The sequence below is a fragment of the Phodopus roborovskii genome, unplaced genomic scaffold (genome assembly GCF_943737965.1).
Source record: "Phodopus roborovskii unplaced genomic scaffold, PHOROB, whole genome shotgun sequence".
NCBI classification, from domain to species: Eukaryota; Metazoa; Chordata; class Mammalia; order Rodentia; family Cricetidae; genus Phodopus; species Phodopus roborovskii.
Genome location: NW_026126517.1, coordinates 41,669,764 through 41,682,615, shown reverse-complemented (window position 1 = coordinate 41,682,615; position 12,852 = coordinate 41,669,764). Strand labels below are relative to the sequence as shown.

The 12,852-nt window shown below is 44.1% G+C and overlaps 1 protein-coding gene across 1 annotated transcript; it reads right to left on the bottom strand.

The window, feature by feature from the left end:
- Positions 1 to 1,308: 1,308 nt before the first annotated feature.
- Positions 1,309 to 12,432, bottom strand: Pdcd7 (programmed cell death 7). The gene is made up of 5 exons (XM_051197779.1): positions 11,492 to 12,432; positions 7,773 to 7,911; positions 4,792 to 5,028; positions 4,454 to 4,541; positions 1,309 to 2,411 (listed from the first exon to the last, which is right to left on the bottom strand). The coding sequence occupies exons 1-5, from the start codon at positions 12,359 to 12,361 to the stop codon at positions 2,288 to 2,290; spliced, it is 1,458 nt and encodes a 485-aa protein (XP_051053736.1). The 5' UTR covers positions 12,362 to 12,432; the 3' UTR covers positions 1,309 to 2,287.
- Between the last annotated feature and the right edge of the window lie 420 nt (positions 12,433 to 12,852).

The following is a 12,852-nucleotide window of genomic DNA, read 5'->3' as shown; positions in this document are numbered from 1 at the left end:
TTCAATTACCAGCAACCACATGGTGGCTCACAACTATCTGTAATGAGATCTGCTCCCCTCTTCTGGCCTGCAGGGATACATAAAGACAGAATACGGTATACATAATAAATAAATCTTTAAAAAAAAAAAGCACTGGCTGCTCTCCCAGAGGACCTGGGTTTGATTCCCAGCACCCATATGTTGATTCAGAACCATCTGTAACTCCAATCCCAAGGGATCAGACTTCTCTTCTGGCCTGTGGCACCAGCATGCATGTAGTATAAAGATATACATGCGGGCCTAATGACCATACACATAAAATAATAAAAAAAACCTCTAAGAATATGATAAATCAACAATTAGTTAACTTTCTGTTTAATCTTTGAATTTTATTTCTCCATTTGATTGAACATTGGTATTTGATATAAGGAGAATTTAGGTAATAAGTGAAAAATCCAAAAAAAACCAAATTGATAAAGGGCTGGAGGCTCAACAGAATTACAGATCCAAATTCTGTTGATTGAAAAGGCTAAGAAATGACCAAGGATTGGGGATGTACAGCACTCACCTGAGTCTTTCTATGCCTGGAAAGAAAGTGGCTGCGCTGCTACAACTCATAGGCAGGTGATACACCAGGAAACTTAGGAAACAAAAACTCAACAAAAATCATGCTCTCTTTATAAGAGCCTTTCCAGCACCGAACACAGATCAGAAACAACTTCGTTCCAGTCAGAGTTCCACACCTCCTTTTCTGGTTCAGTTGCTGAATCTCCCAAGTCCCTGCCCATCAATGCTGGTAAAGTATAGTATAGTATACTTTACTATACTTTACAGTGATAAGGTCATCTCAACACGACTCACACAATCCTTCTTCCACTGATGCTCTCCCTGCAGCTCATCTCAGGGCAGGAAGTGAAGAGATTAAATGAAAAGGTGTACAGGCCTATGTTGTGTGGTCAGAGAGGCTAATTGTATCAGACCTTAGAACTCACGAACTCAGACACATTGGGAAAAATAGCCCGTCCCCTAGCTGTCCAAAATAAAACTGCTCTATTCCCTAGGGGTACAGTAGAATGCACAACCTAGCAATGCATATTAAACTATAAAAAGGGACACCTAAGAGTTCCCAATTCCATATCATCCCCAAAGTTGATGGGGATCCTTCTTGCTATCCACAGTCAAATTTTACAAAGTTTGTGTTTAAAATCATGTTTCTGCAGCAAACACCTATCTATTAAATTTGAACTTTGGAGTGAAATGCTTTTGCAATGTGAAGATGAAATGTGTTAAATGATTCAAGATAGAATAAATCAGGGGCAAAGGCTCAAATTAAAAAGTAAAAATGGTATTTATTTAGCTTTTAGGAAATTAAATAACAAAACCCAGAATAATAAGCAAAACAAAAACCATAACATGTCATATGACTGATCATGTCCAAGCATAATAGCACTTATTAATGAATATAAAAAAATAAAATTTACCACTTGTATTTTCTCTTTTCCCAACTTTTACTACACAGATATTTTTAGAAGCTTGAGCTAAAGAAAAGAAAATAATCCTAGAGCTACTCCAGCCCCTACCATGTGACTGAGATTATGATCCCATAGGGAAACACATTTCTATTGCTGGAGACTCACACAGTTAGATCCCCTGGAACTATAGACTGGAGCTTTCATGAGGAACACAGGCACTGTCTGTCAGAGCACCAGCCAACCTTGTCTGGCACTCATTGGATTTTGTAAGCTCTTCATGAACAAAAGTTGTAAGCTGTCAGCATTCCTGGCAGCCCAGTCTAATGCCACTGCCATTGTCCTCAGTAGCAGCCTCCCAACTGCACCAAATTGGGATTAACAGAACTGTAGGTCAAACTTTGACCTGTACTCCTAGAAGCTGGAGGACAGTTGGTATAGGAAGATAAGGAGCAATGCCTGCTAACTCTACTCAGTGAACACCTTCAAGGAGTAACCAAGTGTGCTGACTGTATTTACCCACCAACTCAAAATAAACCTAGAGCAAATGAGTAGGCCACACTAGACAAGCCTCTCAAAACAGAGGCAGATTTAGTGAGTGAAGGCCACTGCCCATGCTAATAACCTCAGTTCATCTAGGCCCTTTCCAGAAGAACCTATTAACATCCCGCTTTAAGAGGTACCTCTGGCCAGGGCAGAGAACAGAAAGAAGCAGGACTTCCAGCTAGAGCAATGCCACATGGAGTTTAAGTTGTGCAGAAGACTACAGCATGAGACGACAGCATCACTAATATCTAGAGCTGCAGTGCTGGCCCGATGGACCACACTCCTGGAAGGTCTTAATTCAGCTTAACGGCCGTTGCCCAGATGTCGTTGCTGGGGATCGGGGGAAGGACCCATCCTTGGGGAACGGAGTTGCCTTTAGGATGATCAGATGGCACCAGGTACTGATCCCAATCATGCCTTAATAAGAACATTACAGAACAATGTTTATTTCTGGTTTTTCCCAAGCAAGACACTCAGAAATTCTATTTCATATTTAGGACACTGTTTTCAAATTACAAATGTACTAACCTGACACAGACCTGGTTTTCTAGGAAGAATGAATGCCAAGGGTCACATTAATGTACACATTTCAGGAAAAACTTAAAAGTATAACTGTGTAGACAGCCAAACAGTGAGGGTTAACTGTAGTTAACCCTCATTATTGTATATTCTATATTTGTAATTTCTCTCTCTCTCTCTAAGACAGAGCTGGCGCTGATTGATCTTGAATTCCTAATCCTCCTGTCTCCACTTCCCAAGTGTTAGGGTTACAGGCATGAGCCACCACACTTGGCTATACTGGCAAATTTAAATCATCCCATGTGGCATTTTCATGGACAACCACAAATTCAGAGAGAAAGAAAAAAAAAAAAAAATCTGTCACCATTCTACTTTCCTCTTTTCAGCTCTTACAGTATAAATTAGCATCCTTTTCATGGTTTACTTTGTGCCATGTTGTTCAGTTTTGTGCTCCTTGGTAGTGACATTACTGTTTAAAATGCCAACAAAGTGGCCTGGTGAATTGCTATTATTGCTAAGTGTGAGAGAGTTGTGAGGCACCTTGTGGAGATGATGTTGTGATCTAGAAAAGCTTTGTTGGACTCAGATTATAGTACCATTAGCCCTGATGCAATGCTTATAATCAACAGAACACATTACATTAGGTGTCTTCAAACAGACACATAAAACAAGGTGGTGATCAGCTAATGAGAAAAGTAAGACAAAGGCTGGAGAGATGGCTCAGCAGTCAAGAACTCTGGCTGCACTTAACAGAGGATCCAGGTTTGACCCCAGCATCCACATGGTGGCTCACAACTGTCTGTCACTCCAGTTCTAGAAAATCTGATGCCTTCTTCTGCCCTCCACAGGCAACAGGCACACAGTCAGGAAAAATATCCAATCAAGTAAGTAAATAACTAATTTTTAAAAGATAAAGACAAGAGGCTCAGGAGCAATGTTCAGTATTCTCTTCTGTGACTCAATATTCACAGTAGCTTGAGCTTTTGAAAACCTCTATCATCAAGAATATGTTTAAAGGCTAAAAACTGTACATCAGACAAAAGTTAACACTCTTCCTGAAAAATACATTTGATATGCCAGAAAATTCCTTCCCAAGATGCAGAAATTACTGGCATATTGGAAGGAACCTTTGAGACCCCTAAGTCCTAAGATGTTTTAGGTTGGAAAACAACAAAATGCTGCTAGGCAACAAGTTTATACAGTCTGCAACATCTACCCATTTACTCCATTTTACCTCCTGACTAATCAAAAGACTGCATGTAGGCAAGAGGCTTTGCTAAAGCTCAAAGGTCACATGCTAGTCTACCATCTCCATTTTATAGGTGAGGGCATCATAACCCAGACTGAGAATTAACCAGCTCCTGAGTAACTGGTTCAGCTGAGAGCACTGGGCTTTAACCTGCAGGCACTCAGGCCTTAGCACTCAGGCACTCGAGCCTTATAGGCAACTACTCAGGAAAAATGGTTTCTCTTCCTGGGTTGATTTAGCAGCAAAAGAGAATGAAGAAAACAAGGCCAGCTATGGTGATACAGGTCTTCAATTCCAGAACTGAGGAGGTGGTGGCAAGTAGATCTCTGCATTCAAGGATACCCTGGCCTACAGAGCAGTCACAGCTGAGTTTCTTTATCTGTTCAATTGAAGACACTGACTTTTTACGATACTAGTGGCACCAAGCAGTGTTGGCATACAACTTTAATCCCAGCACTTCAGAGGCAGACACATATCTCTGAGTTTGAAGTCAGCCTGATCTACAAAGCTACAAAGAGAAACCCTGCTCAAAAAACCAAAACAAAGATACTAGTGGCACCCTTGAAATTCAGCAACTATATATGCCAAAAGAACTCTTTAAAAAGATGTGACAAGAGATTTCAATGGCAGAAGCATCTCATCAAGAGCTCACTGCTACTGAGCAAGGGAAAGAAGAGGCTGCCCTTCTGACCTTATCTGAATGAGTGCAGGCAGGGAGTGCTCAGCCTGGAGGTAATACTGGCGGAATGGCTGCAGGAGGTGAGCAAGTGGGAACTCATCTGAAAGAGAAAGACACAACATGCCAGTTACCTTGCTTGCTGTTGAGAGTGCTCTCTCAAGGCAGGTGACTGACCCACTGACTATGACAACAGAGTAACTTCATTTCCTCCGTAACCCTGACTTCCACCATATACTTGAGAATCTTAACTTGTAGTCAGGACTCCTTTCAGCTTAAACTGGGTTTATCACTATAAAAAGAACTGTCAACTTAGATCTTTACTCCATTTCCACTGACAAGGATAAACTTACCTGGATCTCCAAATAACTTGGACTCAATTTCTCGTTTCTGAAGTAAAAGTTTCTCTTTCTCTTTTCTCTGTTTCTTTTCTAATTCTCTTTTCCTCTCTTCCTCCTGTTCTCCTTCCAGCATAACTCGGAGGGCTCTCTCTTCAGCTTCATACAGTTCAGAGCGCTTTTTAATGAGTTTTCTCAGCCGCTGAAGATGATGCTCAAAAGTCTCATCTGCTGAGGCAGGAGGACAGACCCCTGTGCAAAAAGAAGCAAATGGAGGTTCGTTTGCCTCTATATTCCTAGGCAGAGAGCTCTCAGGCTGCAGCTTTCATGAGTCACACACACTGGGTTGGGCCTTTCAGTGATACAGCTGCCTTCGAGTCCTCCAGCTCCTGTAAGTCACTCCTTCACTATACCCGTGTAAGCTACCCCATCAAACTCACTGGTTCAGAGTTAGACTTGGATGGAACTGATCTATCGTCAGCATCCTATCTAGAGCAATTAATTACCCAAGAGTGAACTCAAATATCCCCAGTAAGGGTCCTAAGAGGCAGCATGTGGTCAAACAGCAGAGGAGGGGGATCTTCACTGAAGGATGTAGGTTGCTGCATCTCCATTTGGCTCTGAAGTGTAGTGAGATCTTAAAATGGCAAAGGTATGGGACTCAAGGCTTCCAGACAAACAACAGCAAGAGCAGACTGAGGCAAGTAAATGGAAGGCAGGACTTAATACTTTCAGAAAACCAACCCAGACAGAATAAATGTCTCTGAAGAGGCTTTGGTTGCCCGGCTCAAGTGCTGAGGTTCCCTCCAGAGGGTAGGAGCAATCTGTGGATATCTAAGACCAAAGATAACATTAGGAAAGCTCGGGACATCTGTGCTCCAGGCCCTGTCCAGTCACTCAAATCCTTTCCAAAATCATTAGTTCAGATTTAAAATGGGTCTTCAGGAGCAAGCATGTTTTCAGCTTGTTCTGGAGAGGCAAGTAAGGGGTAAAGGTTTGGCACATGGCAAAGGTTCGGCTACAACAGAACAGACCTATACAAAAGTGTAGTGCTGCCAGGCGTTGGTAGCGCACGCCTTTAGTCTCATTTCTTGGGAGGCAGAGGCAGGCGGATCTCTGTAAGTTCCAGGCCAGCCTGATCTACAGAGTGAGTTCTAGGCCAGGGTCCAAAGCAATACAGAGAAACCCTGTCTGGAAAAACAAAACAAGTGTAGTACTTTCCACACCTACCTCTCTTGGCAATTGTGGCAACCAAGGTTGCCTTAGTCACTGTTCTATTGCTGTGATAAGACACCAAGATCAAGACAACTTATAAAAGAAAGCATTTAATTTGGGGTTGCTTGTAGTTTCAGAGGGTTAGAGTCCATGACCATCAATGTAGGGAGTATGGCAGCAGGCAGGCGGGCAGGCATGGCGCCAAAGTGGTAGCTGAGAGTGTATGTCCTGATCCACAAGGATGAGACAGAGTTAACTGGGAATGGTATGAACTTTAGAAACCTAAAAGGCTTCCAAACTCCCAGGACACACCTCCTTCTACAAAGACACACCTCCTAATCTTCCAAAACAATCCCACTAACTGGGGACCAAGCACTCAAACTGAGAGTCTATGGTGGCCATTCTTAAACCACCACAAGGGGCTAAACACTTTCTGAAGCTTTCTGCTTCAAAATTTCAAAGTCAGACATAGAAAGTAGCACACACCCACAATTGCAGAACTCATGTGGTGGAGGCAGAACGATCAGCAGTTCAAGGCCCGCCTTGGTTGCTACATATTAAGTGAAGCCAGTCTAGGCCTCACAAAAACAAGACATAACTTAATCCCACTCTTAGGAGGTCGAGTCAGGTGGATTTCTGTGAATGTGAAGTCAGACTAGTCTATACATATAATGAACTCCAGGTCAGACAAGGTTACAGGGTGAGACCTTATCTAAAAAAACAAAATAAAGCCAGGCATGGCAGGGCATGCCTTTATTCCCAGCACTCAGGCAGAGGCAGAAGCAGGTAGATCGCAATGAGTTCCAGGCCAGTCTGATCTACAAAGTGAGTTCCAGAACAGCCAGAGCTACACAGAGAAATCCTGTCTCAAAAAAATCAAATTAATTAATTAAATATTCCAACACAATATAATACTAAAATATAGGAATTTAGTATTTCTAGCCTAAGGAATTACCGTATAAAAACCATTAAAATCACCTTTGTTTGGGGATACAGAGATGGTTTAGTAGTTAAGAGCACTTGTTGCTCTTGAAGACCCATTTGGTTCCCAGCACCCACATGATGACTTACGACCAATTCCAGGGAACTGACACCCTCTTCTGACCTCCACAGGTATTCACACACACTGTACACACAGATAGCCAAACATACACATTACTAAAATTAGATTAAAACAAAACAAAACAAAACAAACAAACAACAACAACAAAAAAAAAAAAAAAAAACAGCCCCAAATCTCTAAGCCACTGCTGTCAAGGCCAGTTAACTCTACAGAGTAAAAATAATTAACTACCAAATGTTCTACCTCCAAAAATATTTGCAAGCTGGGTGGTGGTGCTACATGCCTTTAATCCCAGCACTCGGGGGTCGGGGGGTGAGGGTGGGGTGGGGGCACAAGCAGGTGGATCTCTGTGAGTTTGAGACCAGCCTGGTCTATAAAGAGTTTTAGGACAGGCTCTAAAGCTACAGAGAAACCCTGTCTCGAAAAACAAACAAATAAAGAACCAAAACAAAAAAAAAAAAAATTTATTTTTGCAAGCCAAGTATGGTGGCCTGTGATCTCTATAAAAAAGAAGCTGAGGCAGGGCAACTGTCACAAGTTCAAAGCCAGCATGGGCTGCAGAGCTGAGAGATTCTATATACAAGAAAGAAACAAAAGGTAAGATAAGGAAAACATACTTATACCATACTATGTGTACAATATCTGGGCTGGGGAGGTACTATGATAAAGATGGAAGAAGAAGGAGAAAAGCAAAGTAAAAGTGCAAAACCGTATTTACCTTTCCTTGCTGCAGCTTCTTTCCTCAGTTTTCTCAATTTCTCTAGAGCACGCAGAATGTCCACCATTCTTTTAGTGTCTGATTGTTTTTTCCTTACTTCAGATAAGACCCCATCAGCAGCTGCTTTGAGTTCCTGTTCCTGAAGGAAAAAAAAAGAATTTGTATTAGACCTTCCTGGAGGCAAGCTTCAGAGAATCAGATTGCCATAACAGACCAGGCCTGGCATTCTACAGTGGTTCAGTCAATTCCTTTTACTGGTTAGTTATACAACCATGTCGATGCTTTTTTTGCTGAGATTGCCCCTATAGACTCCAGGCTGGCCTCGACTGAACTCCCTGTCTTCTTATCTCAGCCTCCCACTGATGTTATCTACCTCTCCCAGATGACCCATACAGCCTTCTCGCCCATTTTGGTTTTGTTTTACTTCTAAAAGATGTCTTACTCTGTAGCCTAGACTGGCTTCAAACTTCAGCATTCCACCTCAGCCTCAAAGGCACTGAAATCACAGATGTGAGCCACCACACCTAGTTCCATATAACCTTAGAGGGAACCTCTCCTCAGTAACTTCAGTACCTGTATGGAGTTTTTGTTACTCAGTGTTTTAGGTGTGGTCCAGGAGTGCCTGCATCTAATTTACCTTTCATGTTGAAGTTCTATTAAAAGTGCAGATTAACAGACCTGAATACTCAAGACTCCCAATGAGGTCAAGAAATGGAACTGGAAAAGCCTAGGACTCTGCAATGTCTTGGAGTAACACGGTAAGTTTGTCCTTCTCTGCTCCCAAAGATCCCTTTCACACTGGAAGCCAGTCTTCCATATCCTCATCTGCATGCCTGATTCTCTCTCCCATCTGTTAAAGAAGTGTCTGCAATCCCACCATTATAGCCAATGACCATGCCACTTCACTCTTCTGCTTGGAAAACTCGAACTATCTGTATCTATATCTGCATTTGGCCTTAACACTTTTTAAGACTCAGCTCAGAGATCAGATGTCATTACATTATCTAGGAAGCTTTCCCCCAATGAACTAGATATTTTCCCCTGGGCGCCTTACACTAACTACAATCAATTGAAAATTTATACCATGCTGTACTGACATGATCCCCTACAAGGCTCTAAGCAATCAAAGAGAAGAGCTATGGTATCAGACACTAGGCCAGACACCTAATGGGCCCTTAGTAAATGTTTGCTAATTTCATTGAAGTATTGCCTGCCTAGCGCTGACATTCCTGAGGGTGCAATGCTAAAGCTTGCTATCAATATACTTTTCAGCAATCTATATTGATCTCTAGGGAAGTGGTAGAGACAGGGAAAAGGGAGATTGTACTAGCTAGTTTTATGTCAACTTAACATGAGCTAGCTAGAGTCCTCTGAGTGTCTGTCCAATTGTGGGTGGTGCTACCCTTGGGCATTATGGTCCTGGGATATATAAGAAGAAAGACTGATAAAGCTCTGGAGAGCAAGCCAGTAAGCAACACTTCTCCAAGGATTCTTCAACAGCTCTTGCCTCCAGGTTCCTGCCCTGTTGAGTTCTTTCCCTGAATGCCTTTGATGATGGACTGGGATGTGGAAGTGTAAGTGAAATAAACACCTTCCTTCCCACGTTGATTTTGGTAATGTGTTTCATCACAACAACAGGAACCCTAACTAAGATAAAAGTGTTAGCTGATTGTGGAGAATAGAGGTGCAAAAGGACCCTTAGCACTGCTCCAACAAGACCTGCACAATGACACCAATAGACAGGCTAGCATGGAAGGGGGAAAACTCCAAAATCCTCAACTCTAAGCAACTAGGGAATGCTCAGGGCAAAAGAAATGTCTTCCCCAGGGACTAACAGCTCAATTCATTATCCAATACCAAGTGGTCAGCCCTGAAATTGTGTGTGTGTGTGTGTGTGTGTGTGTGTGTGTATAACATTAAATGGTACTCATCAGGTTGTGTGTGTGTGTGTGTGTATGTGTGTATATATATATACATATATATATACACATATATATATATATATAAATCAATCAATAAGAAAAAGAAGCCATGAATTCAAAAGAGAACAAAGATGCATGGGAGAGGTTGGAGAGAAGAGATGGAAAAGGGGAAATGATGTAATTACATTTTCAAAACTAAAAAATATACATTTTTAAAAAGCAGCAATTGGGGCTGGAGAGATGGCTCAGAAGTTTAGAGCACTTACTCTTAAGTTAAGAGAGTTACTCTTGCAGAGGATCAGGGTACAAGTTCTAACACCCATATAGTGGTTCACAATCATCTGTAACTCCATTTCCAATGTCCTTTTCTGACCTCTGTGGGCACTAGGCACACAAGTGGTGCAAATACAAATATGCACACAAAACATAAAATGAATAAATCTAAAATAATAATAATAATAGCATTCAAAGGTAATGAGGATGCCTTCAATCAACACTTGGCAAATCCTTCCTCCCTGGCTCTACTGAAGATCATGAGACAGACAAGCTTTAAAAGCCAACAACCCTAGGCTTAAGTCTAAAATAATTTAATATTGGCATAAACCGTGGGACTGTTGTCAAGTTAACTGCTTTAGGTCTCAATCTATAAAATCAGGGCAATACATTTCTCAGGGTTGTATGCAGGACATTAGTATGGATGGTGTCTACTACAGATGTAAATGCTGAACTGAGGTGAAGAAAGCAGCACAGAAAACAGTGTAGCAACCTGGGACACCACCATTATTTGGTTTATGCACACTATCCTCTTATATTAAGTCACTTGGCAGCCAAGCTCCTTTGTCCTCTCCAAACAATACACCCAGCAGCCTCAGACCTCCATCATTACATACACTCCTTACTAAACAATGGAACAGGTTTCTTCTCCCCATAATAACCATTGAATTTGGACAGTTTCTATTCAAACATATTCCCAATACATCCTACTAGCCTGAACTGTTTTTTGGTGCATGCACAGTAAGGTAAAAGGTAAACCTGTGTCCAAGAATACTTTTAGAGAGAATAACCTACTTACCATCTTATGCCTATGAACAATGGGAAGCGCTTATAATTAAAAATCAAATGCATTATGGGAAGGGACATACATAGTAGAAAAGATGGCAGGGCCTAACCTCTCAATCAAAACAGAGAACCATCCTCATTAGATACATTAGTAACCAAGTTCCTCCTCTTTAACCCCACATAAAAAAGTGTCAAAAGACAATCGGAGACTTTTGAGTATCTTCTCTCATGGGAACTGTGGCTGCCAATCTTGATAGTGTATTCCTTTCTAATCTGTACTTATTATTTGCTTAGTTTTTTTTTTAAATAAAGTTTTCTTGCTAATTTTGCAATTCATGAGCCCTTATTTCAATCATTTGAATAAGAGGTCAAGTACCTGGAAACACATAGACAAGACAGACTCATACTGCCCCAATACACAGGGACTCATGGTTTCAAGTCCTCTAAATTTGCATGCTTAGGACAGTATAAATCATAATACTTAGACTGGTTAGTACTGAGCATAAAGTAAGTGGATCCAACTTTGAAGTAGGGGACAGTAGGTGTGTCTTCCCAGAAATGCATCAGTGTGAACTTTGACAGGTGTTTACTGGACTTCATAGTGTACCATACATCATCAAAATGGAATACAGAGCAAAGAGGTAGGAAAGGCTAGCTTTCACGGATAAGTATCTGAGCTAACCAGCACGCAGATTCAGGTGCCAGTCACCACCACTCCAACTGCACAGTAGTTCTCACCCGCTTCTTTTCCTCCACTTCCTGCACACATTTCACCCTCCAGCGGTCAATCTCCTGCTCCCGTTCCGTGGCCAGCGCGGCCTCCGCCTCCCGCTCAGCCTCGCGTTCCCGGGCCCTCTCACGAAGCCGCAACCGGCGGCGCCGGACCCTCTCCAGCCTCCGTCGCGCCTCGCCCACATAGGCGGCCTGGGCCAGCGGCTGCAGCCGCTCGGCTAGCTCCGCTCGCAGTGGCACAACCTGAGCGTGTAGCGAGGCCCAGGCCGCTCCGTCGGTCTCGGCCTCGCGCAGGGACTGCCCCAGGCTGCGTAGCCGCCGCACCAGGCGCAAAGCGGCGCGCAATCGCGCGCGCACCTCGCCCAGGCTGGGCCCGACGGGTGTGCGCGGGGGACCGGGGCCGCCTGGCCGACGAGGGTTCCCGAACACCGCCTCCAGCCACTGCCGGTCGCGCAGGCGCTGCAGGGCCGCGTCCCCGAGCACGTCGGGCGGCGGCGGCGCCTCAGCCCAGCGCGGGCTCCAGGAAGGCCCAGGGCCTGGAGGCGGTGGCCGCGGACGCTCGCCGGCGTCGGGCCCCGGGAAGGGCCGGCACTGCGGCGGCGGCGGCGGCAGCGGCGGCGGCGGCACCGGAAAAAAGGAGCCGCTACTGCCACCGCCGCTGCGGGAGGCCTCGGCCGGGGCGCGGGGCTGCAGCGCCAGCGGAGGCTGGAGGAAGGGGGCGGATGCCCCCGGGAAGGGGCCGGGCCGCTGGGGAAGAGGAGGCGGGAAAGCCGGGGAGGGCAGCGGCGGGGGCGGACAGCCGAACGGAGCGGAAGGCGGTGGCTGCGGGGGCAGTGGTCCTTGGCGGCCCTGGGCGAAGAAGGGTGGCAGGGCCATGGCTGGAGCGCAGAGGCTGCGAGCTGTGACAGTAACCTGTGTGCTTCTGTACGCTAGTTCCGGGAGGAAGTGACGTTTCACAACGCGACTCCTCCGCTTTATTCGCCTCCCGGAAGTGCGTCCTACTGCAGTATCTTGGTTCAGTCTTAAATTCACAAGTCCTGTCGTTTTTGAACGTCCAAGGTGAGGGACTACAGAGACACAGCCTGAGGGCTCGGTTAAGATCTGAAAGACAAGGATTTAATTAATCATAAGATATGAACACAGTTTGGATGGAAATAGCATGTGCTAGTAATTTGTAGTATGTCTGTTGGGGTCTGAAAAAATGCCAGTGTATGGAACACAAACACTTAACGGAAGCTTGGTGACCTTTGGGAGATAGGTTTTGTTTGGTTTGCTTTCGTTTTGGTTTTTGTTGTTGCTTTGAGACAAGGTTTCTCTCGCAAATCCTGGCTGTCCTGGAACTCATCCTGTAGATCAGGCTGGCCTTG